The 18,266-nt window shown below is 31.0% G+C and overlaps 3 protein-coding genes across 5 annotated transcripts; 1 reads left to right on the top strand and 2 right to left on the bottom strand.

Moving 5' to 3' along the window:
• The first annotated feature begins 627 nt into the window (after positions 1 to 627).
• LOC108345078 (cytochrome B5-like protein) lies at positions 628 to 2,950 on the top strand. Of its 2 annotated transcripts, none has more exons than XM_017583644.2 (6): positions 628 to 700; positions 915 to 1,031; positions 1,143 to 1,183; positions 1,671 to 1,748; positions 2,064 to 2,155; positions 2,607 to 2,950. In XM_017583644.2, exons 2-6 carry the CDS (start codon positions 950 to 952, stop codon positions 2,671 to 2,673), a joined length of 360 nt encoding a protein of 119 aa, XP_017439133.1. In that variant the 5' UTR covers positions 628 to 700; positions 915 to 949; the 3' UTR covers positions 2,674 to 2,950. The 2 variants fall into 2 exon arrangements, with proteins under 2 accessions (XP_017439133.1, XP_017439132.1); XM_017583643.2 differs by having other exon boundaries at positions 630 to 773.
• A 391-nt stretch (positions 2,951 to 3,341) lies between these two features.
• On the bottom strand, positions 3,342 to 8,034 carry LOC108345125 (uncharacterized). Of its 2 annotated transcripts, XM_017583698.2 has the most exons (14): positions 7,542 to 8,034; positions 7,186 to 7,241; positions 6,927 to 7,101; positions 6,699 to 6,800; positions 6,539 to 6,610; positions 6,092 to 6,208; positions 5,894 to 5,971; positions 5,656 to 5,718; positions 5,486 to 5,582; positions 5,316 to 5,394; positions 5,032 to 5,243; positions 4,436 to 4,581; positions 4,071 to 4,193; positions 3,342 to 3,719 (listed from the first exon to the last, which is right to left on the bottom strand). In XM_017583698.2, the coding sequence occupies exons 1-14, from the start codon at positions 7,626 to 7,628 to the stop codon at positions 3,561 to 3,563; spliced, it is 1,566 nt and encodes a 521-aa protein (XP_017439187.1). In that variant the 5' UTR covers positions 7,629 to 8,034; the 3' UTR covers positions 3,342 to 3,560. The 2 variants fall into 2 exon arrangements, with proteins under 2 accessions (XP_017439187.1, XP_052722669.1); XM_052866709.1 differs by lacking the exon at positions 4,071 to 4,193.
• Positions 8,035 to 8,650: 616 nt separating this feature from the next.
• LOC108343833 (DNA (cytosine-5)-methyltransferase CMT3) lies at positions 8,651 to 16,531 on the bottom strand. The gene is made up of 21 exons (XM_017582236.2): positions 16,003 to 16,531; positions 13,643 to 13,677; positions 13,411 to 13,516; positions 13,203 to 13,310; positions 12,986 to 13,105; positions 12,779 to 12,878; positions 12,479 to 12,696; positions 12,325 to 12,390; positions 11,931 to 12,191; positions 11,775 to 11,833; positions 11,535 to 11,601; positions 11,109 to 11,438; positions 10,968 to 11,036; positions 10,772 to 10,858; positions 10,593 to 10,680; positions 9,785 to 9,900; positions 9,586 to 9,690; positions 9,432 to 9,475; positions 9,241 to 9,310; positions 9,060 to 9,163; positions 8,651 to 8,987 (listed from the first exon to the last, which is right to left on the bottom strand). The coding sequence occupies exons 1-21, from the start codon at positions 16,396 to 16,398 to the stop codon at positions 8,801 to 8,803; spliced, it is 2,736 nt and encodes a 911-aa protein (XP_017437725.1). The 5' UTR covers positions 16,399 to 16,531; the 3' UTR covers positions 8,651 to 8,800.
• Positions 16,532 to 18,266: the final 1,735 nt, after the last annotated feature.

Genomic DNA, 18,266 nt, shown 5'->3' on the forward strand with positions numbered 1-18,266 from the left:
TACTCGATATCCATGCATTAAAAACTAAACAATGTCTTAAATATATTAATTTAGTATTTAATATATTTTATTAAATGTTTTAAATTTTAATTAATTATGAAATACTTTTTGTGTTCTCAGTTAATTAATTCATAACTTTTTTTTGTCTTGGTTAGACTTTATGCTGCATGATGTAAAAAGTAATTTAAATTTTAAATAACAGTGAAAAAAAAACTAATAATCCTATCATCGTTTTTAGATTTTTTTGAGCTAAGTAATATAATGAAAATACTTGATGTCGATTGTAAAACATACGAATAAAAGGTTAATGTTAAAAAAAAAAAGGAAAATAAAAAAATAATTAAAATATTTTAATGGGCATGAAAAAGAAGAAGACCAATTTAGACTGGTTATTAAAAAAACTGAATTACTTAATACTATAGAAGTAAATAACGTCTATGTGAGCCCAGATTTCATAGTTAGGACATTACAAGAAAAATAGAGGAAAGAGAAGAAATAATAGTAATTTCATACACCGAGTTACTTGAGAAAGAAGAAGAAATGGAGGTACTAAAAGAAATAACGTCTATATGAGCCCAGATTACTTGAGGCCCAATATAAGGCCCGACACAGCAATTTCTCTCTCTTTCTCTTTTTTTTTTCTGTGAGCTTGTGAGACTGTGTTACTTTATTGTCTTCACTCGCAGCTTGTTCATCATTGGTGAGTGCTGACATTAACATTTTTGCCTGCGTTTTGTTTTTTGTTCCTGTGCAATGCTTTCAACTTCTCATTGGTGAGTTCAGATTGTGCCATGATTCTGTTTTTTTTGTTTCCCTCTCTCTCTTCTGAAAGTGCTTGTGAGTATTTATGAACACGAAGAGTGCCCAATATGTTTGCATTATCGCATGCCCTTTTCTTGTTTTCGCCATTTCAGATTGGATTAAGAGGCAAAGTTTCCGACTTTGAATTATGGTATTGCTGGTTGCACTTGCATTGCTTCTGGGTCTCTTCCTCGCTGTTCTTCTTTTCAACCCACGACACCGCAAATCTGGTTCTGTTCATTATTATGCTGTGATCTATTATGTCACGCTGTGTGTTTTTGAAATTTTGTACGCATGTGCTTACTGTGTGTATTTACGATAATTCTTTGCATCTATTTCAGGGCACAAGGGAAAAGCTCAAACCAGTTTAAACAATGATAAGGTATTTTACTTATTGGAGCTCGGTACTTTTTCTGGCATTTTGTTATGGGTTCTGCTGTGAATTCTGCTCCTATTTCTGTAGATGATTGAGTAGGATAATTAATGAGCTTTGTTCAAGTAACATTTCGGATCTAGTTGAAATTAAGATAAATAAGTATTGTAATGTCTTGGTTTCGGTTACTCAAGCACTGGGTGAGGTGGGTTTCTTATGATTTGTTGTCATTGGGTGTTTTGCTCAATGCTCATATCATACTCTATAAGAAAGAAGGTTTGGGTTGATGATGACGAAGAATGCTCGCAAAATATTCGTTTAAAGTTACTTTTATCTTTTCGACTGGAAGTAAATGTAGCTATTGCTGGGGCTCATACTAACTAGTAAACAATATTGGGAGGGTTGATTCAAACATAAAATTGTGTGTTGTTTAGTTGCGTAATGGTTTTTTTTATCTAATTGGTATCACGCACTGTATTCTGTATTCTGCTTGTAGACATCAAAATCCTACAGTAAAACGGAAGTTTCATTGCATAACAAGAGAACAGATTGTTGGATAATCATCAAGAAAAAGGTATGAGCTTTTTATTGATTTTCACTTTGGCACCTTATGAATGTGCTACTCCTTTGGTTTAGAACCCAATAGTATTTCCATATCAAATCTTATGTTCTGAATTCAATCCTATATATTCTACATTATCTGTTTTTGGTACAGTAGTGTTAATGGGGTTTGAAGTTTAAACCTATAACCTCATACAAAGTATCCAAACCCGTCATTGCTAGCTCAATCCTAATGATTTAACTGAATTAGCTGATAATGTTGTGATTGCCATTTTTACCTCTTGGACAGATTCGTAGTTTGCATTTATTGGGTTTCTTCACACTGTAGGTATATGATGTTACCTCTTATGTGGAAGAACATCCAGGTGGTGATGCCATTCTAGCACATGCTGGAGATGATTCAACTGAAGGATTTTTTGGGTATGCATTCATTCCTTTTCATGCATTGCTTATCTGTAATGAAGATATTGCCTTAATTTATCTATATTTATTATTTGTTTTCTTACTTCACATTTCTTTTTGTATTTCAATATTGAATACAATATAGCATTTCCTGTTTATTTCATCACATTATTCTGTTATACCAATAATCTTGGTAATCTCTGTTGAAGGTTACAAGAGACACTGCTTTTCACTGTTAATAAATTAATAAACCATGCTATATAAGTAGATTACAGCTACAAACAAAACATCATAGTTGTAACTTTTATGTGTCAAATTCAACATCAACCCATTCCTCATCATCGAAAATATGTACTTCACATGATTTTATCTTTGACAGCTTTACCACCTGTTGATCATAAAAGGCTTCTGACATTTTGTGATCAGTTTGCTGCTACCAATTGTAACTTTTTTTACATTTTCTTTGCAGACCACAGCATGCAACTCGAGTCTTTGACATGATTGAAGACTTCTACATTGGAGATTTGGAACAATAGCCTAGTCAGTAACTCTACAGTTTTAATGTTCAAGAGATGTATGATTTGAGAATTTCAACATTTTACTCCTTGTTATCTCCTCAAATTTTCACTCCTTGTCTGATCATTCATCTTCATTAGACAGTAATTCAGTTGTTGCTGTTGGAATGCATGATTTTGATATAATTGGGCATGAAATCATTTGTATTCTCTGGCCTTTGTGCGCGCAGTAACAGCAAAAACTGAGCCTTCCCCTTCTTTTCATCATTATTTTATCTTAGTTTCTTACCTTTAGCAATTTCCTTTTCCCTGATTTACATTATTCATAGTTTATTGATATAAACAAATCTCATCATACAAAAATATTAAGCTAAATTAAAATATTGGTACTTTATTATCCACGATTTTGTTTTCCTTACTTTATTTTTCAGATTTTAGAAATTCTGCATTTATGGTTTAATCATTCATTTCAGCAGCCAAACTTGAATTTTAAGAATGTCTGGCCCGTGATTTGGATCTGCCCAAATCTTAAAATGGAACATTGTTTTAGGGAAAAGTTGCAAAATAATGCACTGCTTGTGATGTAGAAATGGAATTAAAAGATCGAATGTGAATGCTATATTGTATGTATTTAGCAATTCTTGGTTGTTCATAAACTGCCAGATTGAATTTTTACAATGGAGCTGAAAATTACATGGGATTGAATGTGTTGTTAAAAATACATGTTTATGGAAGAAGGGTTTTGCCTCACAAAAGGAATCGATCGATCAAATATGAATCAATTGGCAATATTGATATGCCAAAACCCTTGCTTCAAAAGTAGGAGCTATTGTGCCTCAAAATTTAGGGGCAGAGACACAAGACAAAATGGACAAAAACTTTGTATGCTGAATGAAGCCATTTCTTGGTTACTCAGATCTCTTTGGTTGACGCCATTGGAACAAACATTTGGATAAAGAAGTGAGGAATGAGCCTCTTGTAGGCATTCCTTTCCTTCCATACAAATGTTTTCCTCCCAAGTCTGTGAAAACTGGTGCCACATCTTGCCTTTTTGGTAATCTCTCTATCTGAAGAATATTCAATAAACAAAAAATAAACAAAATTTGGTTAACAAAAAGGACTGCATGGATCCAACCTTCCCTTCCTAATTGCTACCAAAAAATATTGAGAATACACTCTTCTGAACACAGTTTATTATCATTAGAAATTTATTGAAATTCACAAGTTCCACTTCTCATTTAACTAGTTTCATTTATGATTTAGTTTGTTATAAAATTTAACAAATAATGAAGAATGTGTTATGAATGGTTTTCTAGTATAGTAGCATTTGGGATGGAAAGGTCAGAGTAATAATTACAGCTTTTTATGTCAACTTGTAAAGTCAAGCAAAAGTAGACATAAAACCCTGGTCAGTTTACCTTGTTGATTTTTCCATCTTTCAAATAGTATATAATGCCAGACCAATTGATAGATTGGGAAAAATGAGAACGAATTGCAGATACAGGGTATAGACAGTTATCCACCAGCATTGCAATGAATACCTGCTCAACAGATATGTTAATCAAATCTTACCTTCCCAACTATTATTTTGGCATCATATTAATTTAATATTCACATATTATAGTGTTTTTTAGGAGTTCATGCAACCCTTTATTTCATTGCAATGCCATGTTGAAATGAGTAAGATGTCTAAGACATCATTAATCTATCAATGTATTAAAGCAAGCTTGGTGAAACTTTTTTTTTTTTTTGCTTTTGTGTGAGAACCTGAAGAAGTACTTACTTTACACCAATTATAAGAAGCCAGAGAAAGTGGAGGTGCCTCTGGGGACAATATGTTGCAAAGTAGAACTTCTATCCTTGTCAAGTTCCACATTGAGAAAAGCGCAACAAAAGTGCATGCGACTAGGAGCCCCACCATTTTTAACCCTGAGGAAAGACACACCTTAAAAGCTTAAGGTCATCTGAAAAATCATTTTTCTTTTCCCCTTTACCAACCTTGTCCACTATTCATGTGGCATGAGAGCATATAATATATTGTTGTTATTAGAACATAATGATCCACAACACCAGATAGTAGATTACCCCTAATTCATATCTGATTTCTTTCTTTCTCTTGATATAGAATCTCGCAGGATAGAGAGGATAAAAAAAAAGATGGCATAAATTATAGCTTAAATGAAGCACGAATATACTATGCAAGTGGTTATAATTTCTATGCAAGTGCCTGCTACTTCTGCACTAAAATATCGAGACCAATCACAAGAGTTTCCTATCACTTCAAATATTTGGAAAAGTTTCCTTATTCTGTTTCAGCATCCTGCCCTTTTTCTGCACGTGAAACAACACTAATAACAAAGGAAAAAGTAGTGTTCTCACCAATTGAAGAGTAGCTTAATTCCTCAATTGAGTTTCCCCTGGCTTTAAACCTTAGTGCTGCTGCAACATGAATCACTGCCATGCAGTATGGTGCTACAAATCCCCATGACAAATAACAGTGAACAGCGAACAATGCACGGTTCATTATTTGGTTGACTCTGGTGACGTATGACTCCAAAACAAATGTTTGTTTCCTCAAATAATTCCAGTACCTGCACAAGTTTGAATAATTAAGGGAGAATATGAGCTGAAACTTTAATTTCAGAAGATAAATAATCACAAACCTTCCAAAATTAAGATCACTTGCAAGGGGGTGAGGAAAGACAGCAACCGCTGGAGAACTAATGAGCTTCTTGTGAGCCCCTGAAGAGGAAAAAATCATGGCAATGAACATGTAATTTGAGTGACCAAGAAAAACATTGATTATCACAAAGTGTTAATCTCAAAGATATACCGGCTATGGCAGCTAGAGTCATGTCATCAGAATATCCACCGTCTCTAAGTCCTGACACTACACCACAGTTATCTTTCCTAAAGTCTTCAGAATGCATCTGGAGGAAAGCTAAATAGTGAGAATGTAAGCATTTCTATGCACTGATGAAAACACAGGTAGAAGCCACTTGCCATCATGCACCCTCCCCACAAAAAGAATGTTTGTCCACCAGTGGCAAAGCCCATTGAACAAGGCTGTAGAACAAAATAAAAATGGGAACAAGTTGAGTAAGCAAAAATAGAACATTTTTGTGTTGTGTTCGTGACAGCATTAATATAAGTCATGTTGCTAACATCATAACATGTTTCAAATTAATAATTGTAACAGTTAACTCCAAACAAATATATAAATCCAAAGGAAGTTGTGTACCATATGGTATTCATAGATGCAGTAACTCCCTAGACTTCCAGATGGCAAATCAAGAGGGTATCCGGTTTGAATAAATATCTGTTAAGCATCATAAGTTGAAAGAGTGTAACCAAATAGTTGTAAGCAAGTGTAACCGAAAATATTTGAAATAAATGTGTAAGAAAAGAACCACTAGAAGAAAAGTGTTTTAAGTTGTACATCAGGGTTCTTTTGCATTTCACTAACGAGTGCTCCAATTGATCCCGGATGCAGCCTAACATCATCATCTAAAAACAACACATACTTGCTTTCTTTGTACATTGCCTCTACTCCAACCTGCCCAGGTGCCAATACTATGTAATAATAGTGAAGTTGGTAGAATGCATTCAACATGGGCAAACTAACAAACTAACAAATTAACAAGAATGAAATTTCTGACATTCCATATCAGTATATAAATATAGGTACTTAGATGTATTTTTCATGCAAGGTTTATATAGATAATATGGCCTTTCAACAGCTACACAATCAAACAGCTAAAGATGCATCAGCATGATCATGTATTCAATAACAGCAAAATTTAAGGATGGAAAGAAGTTTCAAATTATACCATGTTCTACTATACATTTGAAAAATACTGGAACAAAGTATAAGAAAAACTCATACCAACTGATTGTGAATTTTTTGACTACAACTTGTTGACAAACCAGCTACTATAATCCTAGCATCGACAGAACCCTGCAGGCATTAAGCAGTGAGTAAGATGCAGAAAATAACAAGGCGCCAAAAAATTAGAATCAAGTCTTAAAAAGAGTTTCACGTGTACCTCTAAATCTGCTATTAGTTTTGATACAGCATGGTATGCAGGATCCTCTACACTTTCAACCACCAAAAGAAATTCTAGAGGGCCACCGTAAAGAGATGTTAACTGTAAAATAACATAATCATAAACAAAACAATTCCGTTTAAAATTAGAAAGCTTAGCCGGGAAAAATGGTCATCATTGAAAAATACTTCCTTGGGTCAAGAAGTTGCAGTGGTACGTGTCCTATACCTGAGTCTTCCAGTTATGGAGATTGTGTTCTCCAAATCCTTTTAGGGGCATAATTACTGTTACTCTAGGAAGATCAATCTGATTGGAATGTTCAAGTTCATTAATATCATGACAGAGGAATGCAAAGTTATTGCCATTCCGTATACTCTTCTTTATTCTATTTATTTCTCTGTTCCTGCAAGACAAAAATCAACTCCTCTAAATTTCTTTTGTACACAATGATAATTGAGTTTCCCAACTCTGTTTTACATCTGAGTACCTGACAAATGAAGCACAGGCCCACCCTAAAGCAAGGAGTAGGCAAATTAAACATCCCTACATGATGAAACCTCAAATCAAGTTAGTGTGACAATGCTCAATTTTTTTCTTAAGAAACAACAAGTGCGATCCAATTTGAAGGAAAAATATGTAAATAGTCATCTTGTGACTATGCAATCCAAAAACAATATCTATAATGTTGCATGAATTCTAGCGTATTCCTCCTATGTAGAATTCTTAATATTATTAAAGCTACAATTATTGATTGTAGAAATTATGTGAATTAATGGACTAAATGATTTGCAATTTTCATTTCATGATCTTCCTAGAACAAACAAGATTGAAGCAAATGAGAACCTGAGCCTGAACGAAAATGGCCAGAGGAGATGAGAAATCTGTGCTGACACGGAAGAGGAAGAAATCGAGAGAGTCTAAGGAAACCATTGTGATTTTTTTGTCTGTTTTCTGAAACTTTGTTCCTTGGGACTCTCCGATTCCTACAACATAAAACACAGACCCGGATGTTTTATTTAATGGAATGAGCCTAAGCTATTTCTATCTCTGCATTATCATCTGCACCACACAACAAAATTAAACACAACACCACTATTTTATTTCTCTCTCTCTTTCATCTATTTTAAGGCCCTATCTCATATGGAAAAGGGAGAAGTTACCATTGGATTGGTGATTATTAATAGCCCTTGGTATTAGATGTTTCTCAATCCTTTTTTTCTTTTGAATCAGACCTTTTTCAAGTTAGTTTCCTTTTCCTCACCAAACTATTCACTAATTAACATGCCATACTATGTCCCTTCTTTTATTAATTGTTTTGCATGCCTGCGCATGCATGCAGGAATATTACTGTTTTAAAAATTAGAACTATTAAATTTTTCTATCCCTTGAAATAGAAATTTCAAAATTATGTTTAATTATATAATTTAAATTTACTAATGTTATATTATAAAATTATATTTATTCTATATATAGTCATTCAAATATAAGTGAAAACATTTTTTTCAAATTCTTTTCTTTTTCTGGCTAAATTATTCACATTAATAAAACAAATTATATAACTGTACTTTTCTGTTTTAAGTACTATTATTGTACTAAGCTAATATATTATATTTATTATAAATAAATTATATAATTTTAATTTAAGAATGATTATGTTTATACCATATGAAGTACTTTAAAATGTCAAATGCAAGTAAAGAGAATACAAATCTAAATTATCACTGCACGAAATATGGTGGGAGTAAGCAAAACTAACTTTCTAATAATCATCTAAACTTGTCATCTCCTACATATCTAAACATTGTTTCTAATCATTATTATACTCTACACATAAAATGTGACTATAGTATTGATATTATATTCTCTCCGACTTGTATCATTCTTTATTCATCTTCTTAAAAAAGATTAAAATAGACAAATATCACAATATACACATCTCAAAACAAAGAAACTAAATTAAAAGATTTTACTTAATTACTCAAATGTTTCCCAAAAAAACATAATGGAAAATTTTTCAACAGTAACAGCACTACAACAATATTCCCAGCACACAACAATGTTTTCTTCTGGAGATACAAAATGAAAGGAGTTCTCTACGCTAGTCATAGAACTTGTTCATCATCTTCAGAAGATACAGAAGAAACTTGTTCTCTAAGCATAGGAAATTTATCAGGTAATGTATATAATGGTCCATCACTTGTAGAAGTAGAACCTTGGAATGCAAGTCCTAGCGTGTATCCAAGAGCACGAGCCACTGGAACAGCCACTGCATTCCCAACTTGAATGTACCTATAACCAAAATATCAAATTATTCAAAAAACCTCTAAAGAAAATAAACATATCAAACAAATAATTTATTACCTCTCTTTGACTGGTCCACACAACTTGTAAAAATCTGGAAAACCTTGGAGTCGTGCATTTTCACGAATAGTCAACACTCTATCTTGTTCTGGGTGTAAAATTGCCTAAAGACCACATATTTTATATTCAACAACAGACTTTGTAAACAACCATTCTGAATTGCAAATAGATGATAACATACCTGATTGTGAGGTTCTGCTCGTGTCACAACAGTCGGAACAGTTTCATCCCACCACAACCGAGCAAAAGGTCTGAAAAAATCATAGAGCATTAGTAAATGATTCAAAACGTAATATGATGAAAAAGTAAGAAAACCAAGATCATAAGGGCTTAAAATCCAAATTGATTTAAAAAATAAATAAAATAACTTACTTTGAAGAAGTTCCATTCACAAAAGACATGGCGTAATCGGGAACCTGTAAACCAATGATCATAAAGAATCAATTAAGTAAAAAAAAAATAAGTACCATGATTTATAGAATAAAAGCATATAATTATTAGAATGGACTGTCGAAAGCCATGTTACCAATGGTTTTCCGGAATCCAAATAAACACGTTCCATATCAGGATCCCACTCAACCTTGTTATCAGTTCCTACAAGAACACCTGGTAAATCTCTAAAACATGCACCCTGATAACAACAAAAAAATACTATTATAGAACTAAACTTAAAGATAAGACTATATAAATAATAATAGATAATCACAAATGACCATGAACTACACCTTCTTTTTAGGAATCCTACACACACGCTGGTAATCATCCGCATTCAATTCTAAAGGACGATGATCATACAGCAAAGTCTTCGATGATTTTGTTTTGCTTTGAAAACCTAACATTTCTGCATCACACGTAACGCAATCATTCATTGGAAAGTTTAAGTGTCACATAATCACAAAATATATAGTATCAGACGTATCATAAACAACTAGTGTATTAACAACTTAGTTTGCATTCGTATATATTATGAATTAGCTTTATCTTTAATAAATGGTGAGACTTCAACACACCCTCTCATACTAAAACATATACGTTTCGAATATGAAACTAAACATTAACATGTTATTTCAAAATGAGTGAAACAATAGAGCTAATAAATATCAAATTTCGCTAAGTTAAGCACATAACAGGGTGGAACAAGACATAATAAATATAAAATTTCAATAAGACAGATTTTAACAAATAGCACATAACAGGGTGGAACAAGACATAATAAATATAAAATTTCAATAAGACAGATTTTAACAAATGACTCTAATATCATGTTAAAAAATAAATTTTAAATTTAATTCTACCCCACAAAACTAGTTTTATAAAATAAGTTTGCAATCAATTATATATTATGAATTAATCTTATATCTAATATTATGAATTAATCTTATATCTAATATTATCTCTTATATCTAATTAATGTAAAACTTCCAACAAAAATCTAAAGCTCCAACAAGAAAAAGTCTCCATGCAGACTTTAATTGAAGTATCATACATACTTTATAAATCATATGCATAAACATAAACAAAATAATGTATTACCACTTTTGGTTGATCTAATGAATCGTTGGAACTCTGTTTCAGCAGGTTTGCAATATTTCATTTCATCACGATGTTCACTATTTTGAACCTGAACATTGATAAAGTTTACCGCAATAAACTAACACAATAAGAATAGATAAGGGCTTGGGAAAAACTGAAATGATGGCTTTAAAGTATACCGGAGGAAGGTCAGAAATGGCTTCTTTTAATAACAGTTTTCTCTGTAGTTGAACGGTGTGTCCTTCGTCATACGCCACTGTGTTGGTCTGCAAGCAAGACAGTATCACAAACTTTAGTGAATGAGTAGACAAGTTGAACTAATAGCCTTTAATCAATAATCTATTCTTAAGGTTGAGTAATTGATCAATTGCATACCTCGAACTCTACGGGAATAACACCCCTCACAATAACATCATGAGTTGGGAGTGGGAATTGAGGCAACTTCTGCATCCCATATATAAATTAGGCCATGCACCAATAGTAAAATTTAATGATAAATAACTAACTATGAATGACCTGAGAAGGTGCAGCGCCCCATAAGAACATGCGCAAACGAAACTGAGGAAGTCCATAAGAGCCTGCAGCCATAATTCCCAGCCGTGCTTGATAATTCATTTGAATGAGACGACCCAAAGCATATCTCCCAAGAAAGCCATCCGCAAATTTAACGATATCAACCACATTTTCCATTAATGTAAATTTGGGCTTAAGGTATTGAACAATATCCATATAAACAACCATTTGTTTGTTCTTCTCATCATCTAAAGGATTTTCTTTGTTTCTGAACCGGTTGAAACCACTAATACCTTGACAAGGGGGTCCACCACAAATCACATCAACATCTCCCTATTCAACCACAGTACCAACACCATAGTTACACCAAACTTAAAAACAGCTCTTAAAGAAATAAACAAATAATACACAAACTTAACTGCAACTTACCGGCAAAGGCAATATATTTGACTTAAAACCTTGAATGACAAATTCATTAATTTTGTCCTTACAATGCCTGTTGAAAATATAGTAAATAACCATTGCATATAAGAATATAATGAATACGGTATAGTGGCAAAAACATTGATAAGAATTATAAATCACTATCATTGACGAAAAAGTAATACAACAAATTTAAGTAGATAGCATTTATCAATACGAACAAGTTTGTAAAATACTTTAACATACCTTAAACCTTCAATTGGTTCCCAAGAATCCTCATCAGATCCATAACCCTTCCAATGAACCTACAAAGCAAAAATCAATGCAAACAAGCTTAGCATACAGATAAAAGAAGTTACAATTCCAACCAGAGAAAAAGAAAACAAGTGGCAAAAACAGTACCTTAAAGTATAACCCTTGCTCTTTTTTCTTATTTGGATCACCATAACAGACAGCAAAGATTTCATAAACTTCAAATATTTCACCATGTTCATCATCAGTTCCATCTTCCTTAATTTCTTCATCATCATCTTCTTCCACCTCACTAAAAAGATTCACATATTTCTCATGTGACACTTTATTTTCAACTAGATCAAAATAACTACATAATTTTTGCCACTCCTTCAATAATGAAAGAAAACATTCTGCTGATTCATTTCTGACCTGATTTTAGCAGACAGTCAAGATAATCAGTCCAAAATAATAATAATAATAAGGAACCCATTATATCATACAATTTGAAAATAACTCCCTCGTGTGGCAATTAGCATAGCAAAAACAAGAAAAATAAAATTACCTCAGTCTCAGGGTGATTTAATTTAAGAGATTCACAAGCATGTTTATTCAAGTCTACAGCCCATTTCTGTGGGAAAAAAAAATAATATCAACAAAGACACAGCCAAAACAAAAATTCAAAGAATTGTATTGCTAAAAACAAATAAAGAACTCACTGTAACTAAATTCACTCCAGATAATTGTCCACCTAGACACAACCCAGTTGACATTGCTCCACAACCAGAATATAAATCTAGTAGTCTCATCTCCATATCCTTACTCTGGTGAGGGAGGTAGGCATCCTTAGATTGGGAGTCTACCTCAGACTTTTCAACCCCATTAGTAGTATCACTGGATATTATAGAACAAGTCTCGCTACTAGTTTCATCGTTTTCTTGAAAAAAAGTTTATACCAAAAGTGAGATGTCACTCAAAAAATTACTAATATTAATAATACAAATAAATAAATATGAAACCTGATGGTAAGTTAACAAAAGTGGAGTATGGCAAAAGATATTGCGTATCACAATAATAATCATAAGAAGAGATGGTTTCCTTCTTCACATTTAAATCTATCTGCAATTGAATTAAATTATTAAAAAATCAAATCACTAATATTATTAATAATTCCAATACAAGAAAATAAGAAAGTGATGAAAAAAACAATCAATCAGCACACTTACATCTAATGGTAATCTACCAATGTTAAGTTTTTCAACTAGACAATCCAACGGGTTGTCATCTTGAACTTCAGAAAAGAAAACTCGTTTTGGTTCAATAAGATATGCCAGTTTTTTAATGACCTGAAAAGTAGAAAGGTATTCAAAAAAAATTCACCAGCTAATAATTGCAAACAAGTATTACATCAGATCTTAAAATATAGAACAAACTATAACTCACAGTGTCTTTAGCCCTATAATACCATTGTGCGGTGAAGTACAGGGATCCATCAATAGCTTCAAATAACTCCACAATTTTACAAATGTAATTATGTTCCCCTTCATCTGCCTAAATATAAAATAAAAAAGTATGCAACACATCTTCAAAGTAGTCCAAAGAATTATTTAATGGAGAAAAAAACTATAATTTTACAATTGGTCTGTCTCACCTTAACATGGGCGTCGTCAAAAAGCTTGTATATTGTAGATCGATCAACCTCAGCACAAGTGTAGTGATGTCGAGCTTGAAGAATCTCCTCATCTTCGTCCTGCTTCCTGTGGGTACAAAACAAAACAAAAAGAAGGTTTCTTTTGAACAAAATCACAAAGTGATTTAACTAAAGAGGAAGCAAATAGCCATAATCAATTGGACAGTCTTTTAAGTTCAAACATTGAATATACCTGTTTGATCTTGACCCAGTAGACACTTTCTTTTCCTAAAAGAATGAAAAAAATTAAAAGTACAATTAGAAAGTTTTAGGTGTTGTAATAAATGATTCACTAGATATTTTGAAGTTATCAGATACATGCATGCATAAACAAATTCCATAAAACTATATAACAGTTATTAAAATACTACACAAAACTAAAAACTGCCATTTTTTAGCTTAATTATTACCAAATGCTTTATAATGAAAATAATATATTAAAACATGTGTCTATTAAAAAGAAAATGATACACAAAACTATATAAATAGGTGAAACTTTGAATCAACAGGAATTAGAACCATAGATTGTATAGAAAAATATCACTATACAAATCCTGAAACTATTTAGCATACCATAACGAATAAAAAAAGATAACCAAAAAAAAAACTACCTATCACTAAAAAAGAGTCTCTCATGTAGACAGTAAAAGAGACAACTGTTCACATTTTTTATTGCAAGACAATTTCAATATAGTATATTTAATTTTTATTTTTTATATATTGAATAAAATCACATTAAAATAATATATATATATATATATATATTAATAAGAATATAATAAAAAATATACACACAAAGACCCAATCACACTTATTATTCAGCTAATAATAATATAATAACAATATAAATTAGCAAAAACAGATATATGTTACATGCAAATTTATACAAAATTACATAAAATCTGAAAATATGTTGACTTTGTAAGTTTGACACTTACTTTGAATGGTTTAAAAATAGCATTTATAAACTATTCAAAGTAATTAGAATAATACTTATTAGATTATCATTATAAGCTGCTACTACAGCTTATACTTATATATTCATTTTTGTTACTATAATAATTTAAAAAATATATGTAATTATAAATTATAAAATCATGTTTATAAAAATAATTATAAAATAAATAATTATTATTACTTTTTATAATTGTATGGTGAATAGTTTTATTTTTTGAAAAAAGTTTATTGAGTGTAAAAAATAATGAGAGAAAATCTAAAGATGAAAAAACATGAGTAGTTTTTTTCTCTTAATTTTAGTAGTGAACTGAGATGTATAAAATTTTAAAATGTAAAGAATAAAAGAGTAAAACTATATAAAAAAAAGAATTACAAATTCTTACTAGGTAGGGTTGCTGTTTAAATATATATGTGGGTCTAAGTGATAATAGAAAAATAAATATATACACTGAGACAAAATAATAAAAATAAAATATTAAATTATTATTATTGAATTAAAATTTTTATTAAACTTTAGCATAATTACCAAAACAATGTTATGTTATAAAATATGTAATGAACAATAATTAACAAAATATTAAAAAATAATAAAACATGTATGAAAAACAATTATTAAACTGTTTTGAATTTTATGTTTTATTATTATGCAAAAGTATTTTTTTAAAGATTATAAAAACAAAAATAAAAAAAAAACATTTTGTTGAAAACTTTCTTCCTCAGTGGAAAGATATTTGCGGAAGAAAAAATTTAAAGATAATAAAATACATACATTATATTCTTATAATAAAATAATATATTATAATGGAAATAATAAAATATAAATTATTACTATTAAAATAATAGTAATAAATAATAGATAATAAGAACAATATAATAATAAAATAAATAATAATGATCATTCAATTTTATCATAAATTTATGGTATCATTGATTAACTTCACTCAGTATATTTTATAATCTTTAATCTTAAATTATTTCATTTCTTAATATATTTACCTTACTACAATTAAACTTACTTTACCTTCTATTTCTCCTTAAATTCATTCCCACCAAATGTATTTAAAAAAATATCGTGGACTGTGATTTTCTCCAAATAGGTATTAAATTTTGATGAAACCAATTTTTTCAAACTCATTCATTTTTAACCCTATAATATGAACCTGGTTAAAATAAAGCTCTAAACATGTTTAAAATATGACCAAAATAATCTAAAAAGGTAATGGATGGATGATACAAATTTATATTCATGCAACACATATTATATTATAAAGGTAAAATATCATAAAAAAAATGAACTTTTGTATTTTTTAAAAAATAAAAAATAAAAAATGTTAAATAAATAAAAATTATGTGTAAAAAAATCATTTCTCAATCCTAAAATCTCACTACTTAGAAATCACATAGACAACCCTGATTAAAAAGCAATAATATCATCAACATTTATCACTTATCTCAATTATTTGAAACATTTATGACTATTATAAAGTATCTACCAAAACATTTGAAGGATTCAATACATAAGAAATAAATATGCTTACTATTAAATCACAAACCAAAAGTTTGATCTTCAATTATTGTGTTTTCTTTTTCACTTACCTTTTCCTGGTACCGTTTGGGCCAGCGCCTTCTGGCTTCCTCAATAGGAACAGACTCTCCTATGAATTTCGCAGTGGACTCTTCCCCATCAGGTGTTGATGGTGTCACATCCATGAAGGTTGATGTCTCTTCTTTGACAACAGAGGAAGATGTCTCTTTTTTTACGGCAGAGGAATTGGCTTCCTTAGACTTACCAGAATTTGAAGCGACGTCAACAATCTCAACCTTAGACTTACCAGAATTTGAAGCGACATTCCGAGTAACACGCTTGACGGAAGAGACAGGAGAAGGAGAACTGGAAGCAACAGTAAGAGTGACGGATGAACGAGTAACACGCTTCACAGAGGAAGCAAGAGAAGGAGAAGAGGAAGACCTTGTTTTGCGCTTGGTGGACATGGCTGAAGCGACGGTGGATTGCGGCAGTAAACAAGAATAGGGATTGATATTTGTTAAATTGGGATTTATTCAGAAATCGTGGTGAAGTATTAATAACTCTGAATTGGGCGGTGAAATTTTAAAAGGGGAAAAGTTGAGCGGGAAGGTGAAAATGAGTGTGATAGAATGATATATCGGTTCAGTTTTTGATAGTAGCTTGGTTGGCCGAGAATGGGAACTTTTGGACGTTTTCTTTTTCGATTGGACATTTTTTTGTTTGCCTATTGATGAAATTGGGCTTAAACACAATCCAATAACGATTTTGTTTTTTTATTGTAACTTTTTTTAATTTTAATTACAAAAATTTTAAATTAGCAATTTTTTTCTCTTAAATTATATTTAAATATTATATATATATAATTTATAATTATATATAATAAAAATACAACTCATTTTTTAATTTTTAATTTTATCCTTTTAATTACTATATTTTTAATTTAAATAATTATTTACAATAAAAAACTATTTTTCAGTTAGTTTTATTGTTTTAGTAACATTTTAAATTCAAATAACTACTTGTTTTTTAAAAACTATTTATTTTTTTATTTATATATATAACTTATCATACACAATTTATATTTTTATTTTATTCTTTACAGTATAATTATTGTTAGTTGACTTGCTAAAAGTAATTTGATAATTTTTTAAATAAAATTCATTTACAATTAATAATTGAAAAAAAGTTTAAATTATCGGAGGTTTATCTTCATATTTATTGAAAAATCTCAAGTGGGTGCTCTTTTTTAAAATGATCTGAATTAGGTCATAAATTTTATAAATTCGTAACAATTAAACTTTTTTCGTCCGAAAGGGCGTCAAACATTAATGACGTGGAGGTGAATCATTTTATTATGTGGAAATATAATTTAATGGATCATTTTATTATATGGAAATAAAATTTAAATTATGACATGAAATTTAGTAAAGTAAAAAAAACAAAAGGAAAGAGGAAAAAACAGTTTTTGTAATTCCAAATCTCATAGGAAACCTCTTTCTTAGATTTTTTTAGATCTGTTAAATGTTGTTGGGCAGCCCTTGAAATTTTCATAATTTTTTCGGGAGAGGATTAAGGAAGACATGATTTCACGTTTGAATTGGATTTTTTTTTCATGGTTATCATTGGGTTCGATGATTTGTTTGCAGGTTGATGGATTCACCATGATTATGCAAGGATGAAGACTCGTGATTCACATTCTTTGGATTGGCTTGAGTTCCCATAGAAGATTACACGAGTTGGGTTTTCAAGCGTGATGGAGATTGCAGTTTCTGGTTCTTAGGTTTTGTTTCAAGTTCGTTTAGGGAGCGAAAATGGTGGAGGACGAGGGAGCAGCTCGCGGTGTGTTGGGATTTCGCGTTGTTCGCACATGGATTCAATCTGCTGAAGGTGGAAGATGAATACACAAGGAGGCTTCGTGGTGGCACAATGTTGGACAAAGATGAAGATGGCGAGGGCGCGCCGACGAGCTTGAACGACACTGACGGTGGCAGATTTTTCGATTTCAATGGCTGATGTGGTTTAGGCTCTCTTGCGTTTGTGATTTCTAGTTTGGTGATAATTTTTCGTGCAACTCTGTTCATTATTGTTTGGGCAACCCTTAAAATTTCGAAGGCTTCTAGGTGTGAGTGATGATGAAGATGGTTTTTGGTTTGATGTTACCTTGTCCTCGTTCATTACTTGGTAACCACCCCTGAAGGATGTTGCCTTGATTTCTTTTGATATTTCTTTCAAAATTTTAAATTTGCAATTTCAAAATCTCAAATCTATATAGTAAGAAGTTTTTAACTTTTTCTCAGGTTATAAATTAAATCATAATTTAAGATTATAATTT

The sequence above is a fragment of the Vigna angularis genome, chromosome 8, assembly GCF_016808095.1.
Source record: "Vigna angularis cultivar LongXiaoDou No.4 chromosome 8, ASM1680809v1, whole genome shotgun sequence".
NCBI lineage: Eukaryota > Viridiplantae > Streptophyta > Magnoliopsida > Fabales > Fabaceae > Vigna > Vigna angularis.

Excerpts from the sequence above, each read along its gene's own strand:
- LOC108345078 (XM_017583644.2), top strand. The coding sequence starts at position 950 with ATGGTATTGCTGGTTGCACTTGCATTGCTTCTGGGTCTCTTCCTCGCT. Across the intron at positions 1,032-1,142 it reads CCCACGACACCGCAAATCTG|GGCACAAGGGAAAAGCTCAA; the intron begins GTTCTGTTCATT and ends CATCTATTTCAG. Across the intron at positions 2,156-2,606 it reads TCAACTGAAGGATTTTTTGG|ACCACAGCATGCAACTCGAG; the intron begins GTATGCATTCAT and ends TTTTCTTTGCAG.
- LOC108345125 (XM_017583698.2), bottom strand. The coding sequence starts at position 7,628 with ATGGTTTCCTTAGACTCTCTCGATTTCTTCCTCTTCCGTGTCAGCACA. Across the intron at positions 5,395-5,485 it reads GACTCTAGCTGCCATAGCCG|GGGCTCACAAGAAGCTCATT; the intron begins GTATATCTTTGA and ends TTTCCTCTTCAG. Across the intron at positions 4,582-5,031 it reads ATTAAGCTACTCTTCAATTG|GGTTAAAAATGGTGGGGCTC; the intron begins GTGAGAACACTA and ends GTCTTTCCTCAG.
- LOC108343833 (XM_017582236.2), bottom strand. The coding sequence starts at position 16,398 with ATGTCCACCAAGCGCAAAACAAGGTCTTCCTCTTCTCCTTCTCTTGCT. Across the intron at positions 11,834-11,930 it reads AGCAAGGGTTATACTTTAAG|GTTCATTGGAAGGGTTATGG; the intron begins GTACTGTTTTTG and ends TTTGCTTTGTAG. Across the intron at positions 10,681-10,771 it reads CCATTTCTGACCTTCCTCCG|GTTCAAAATAGTGAACATCG; the intron begins GTATACTTTAAA and ends ATCAATGTTCAG.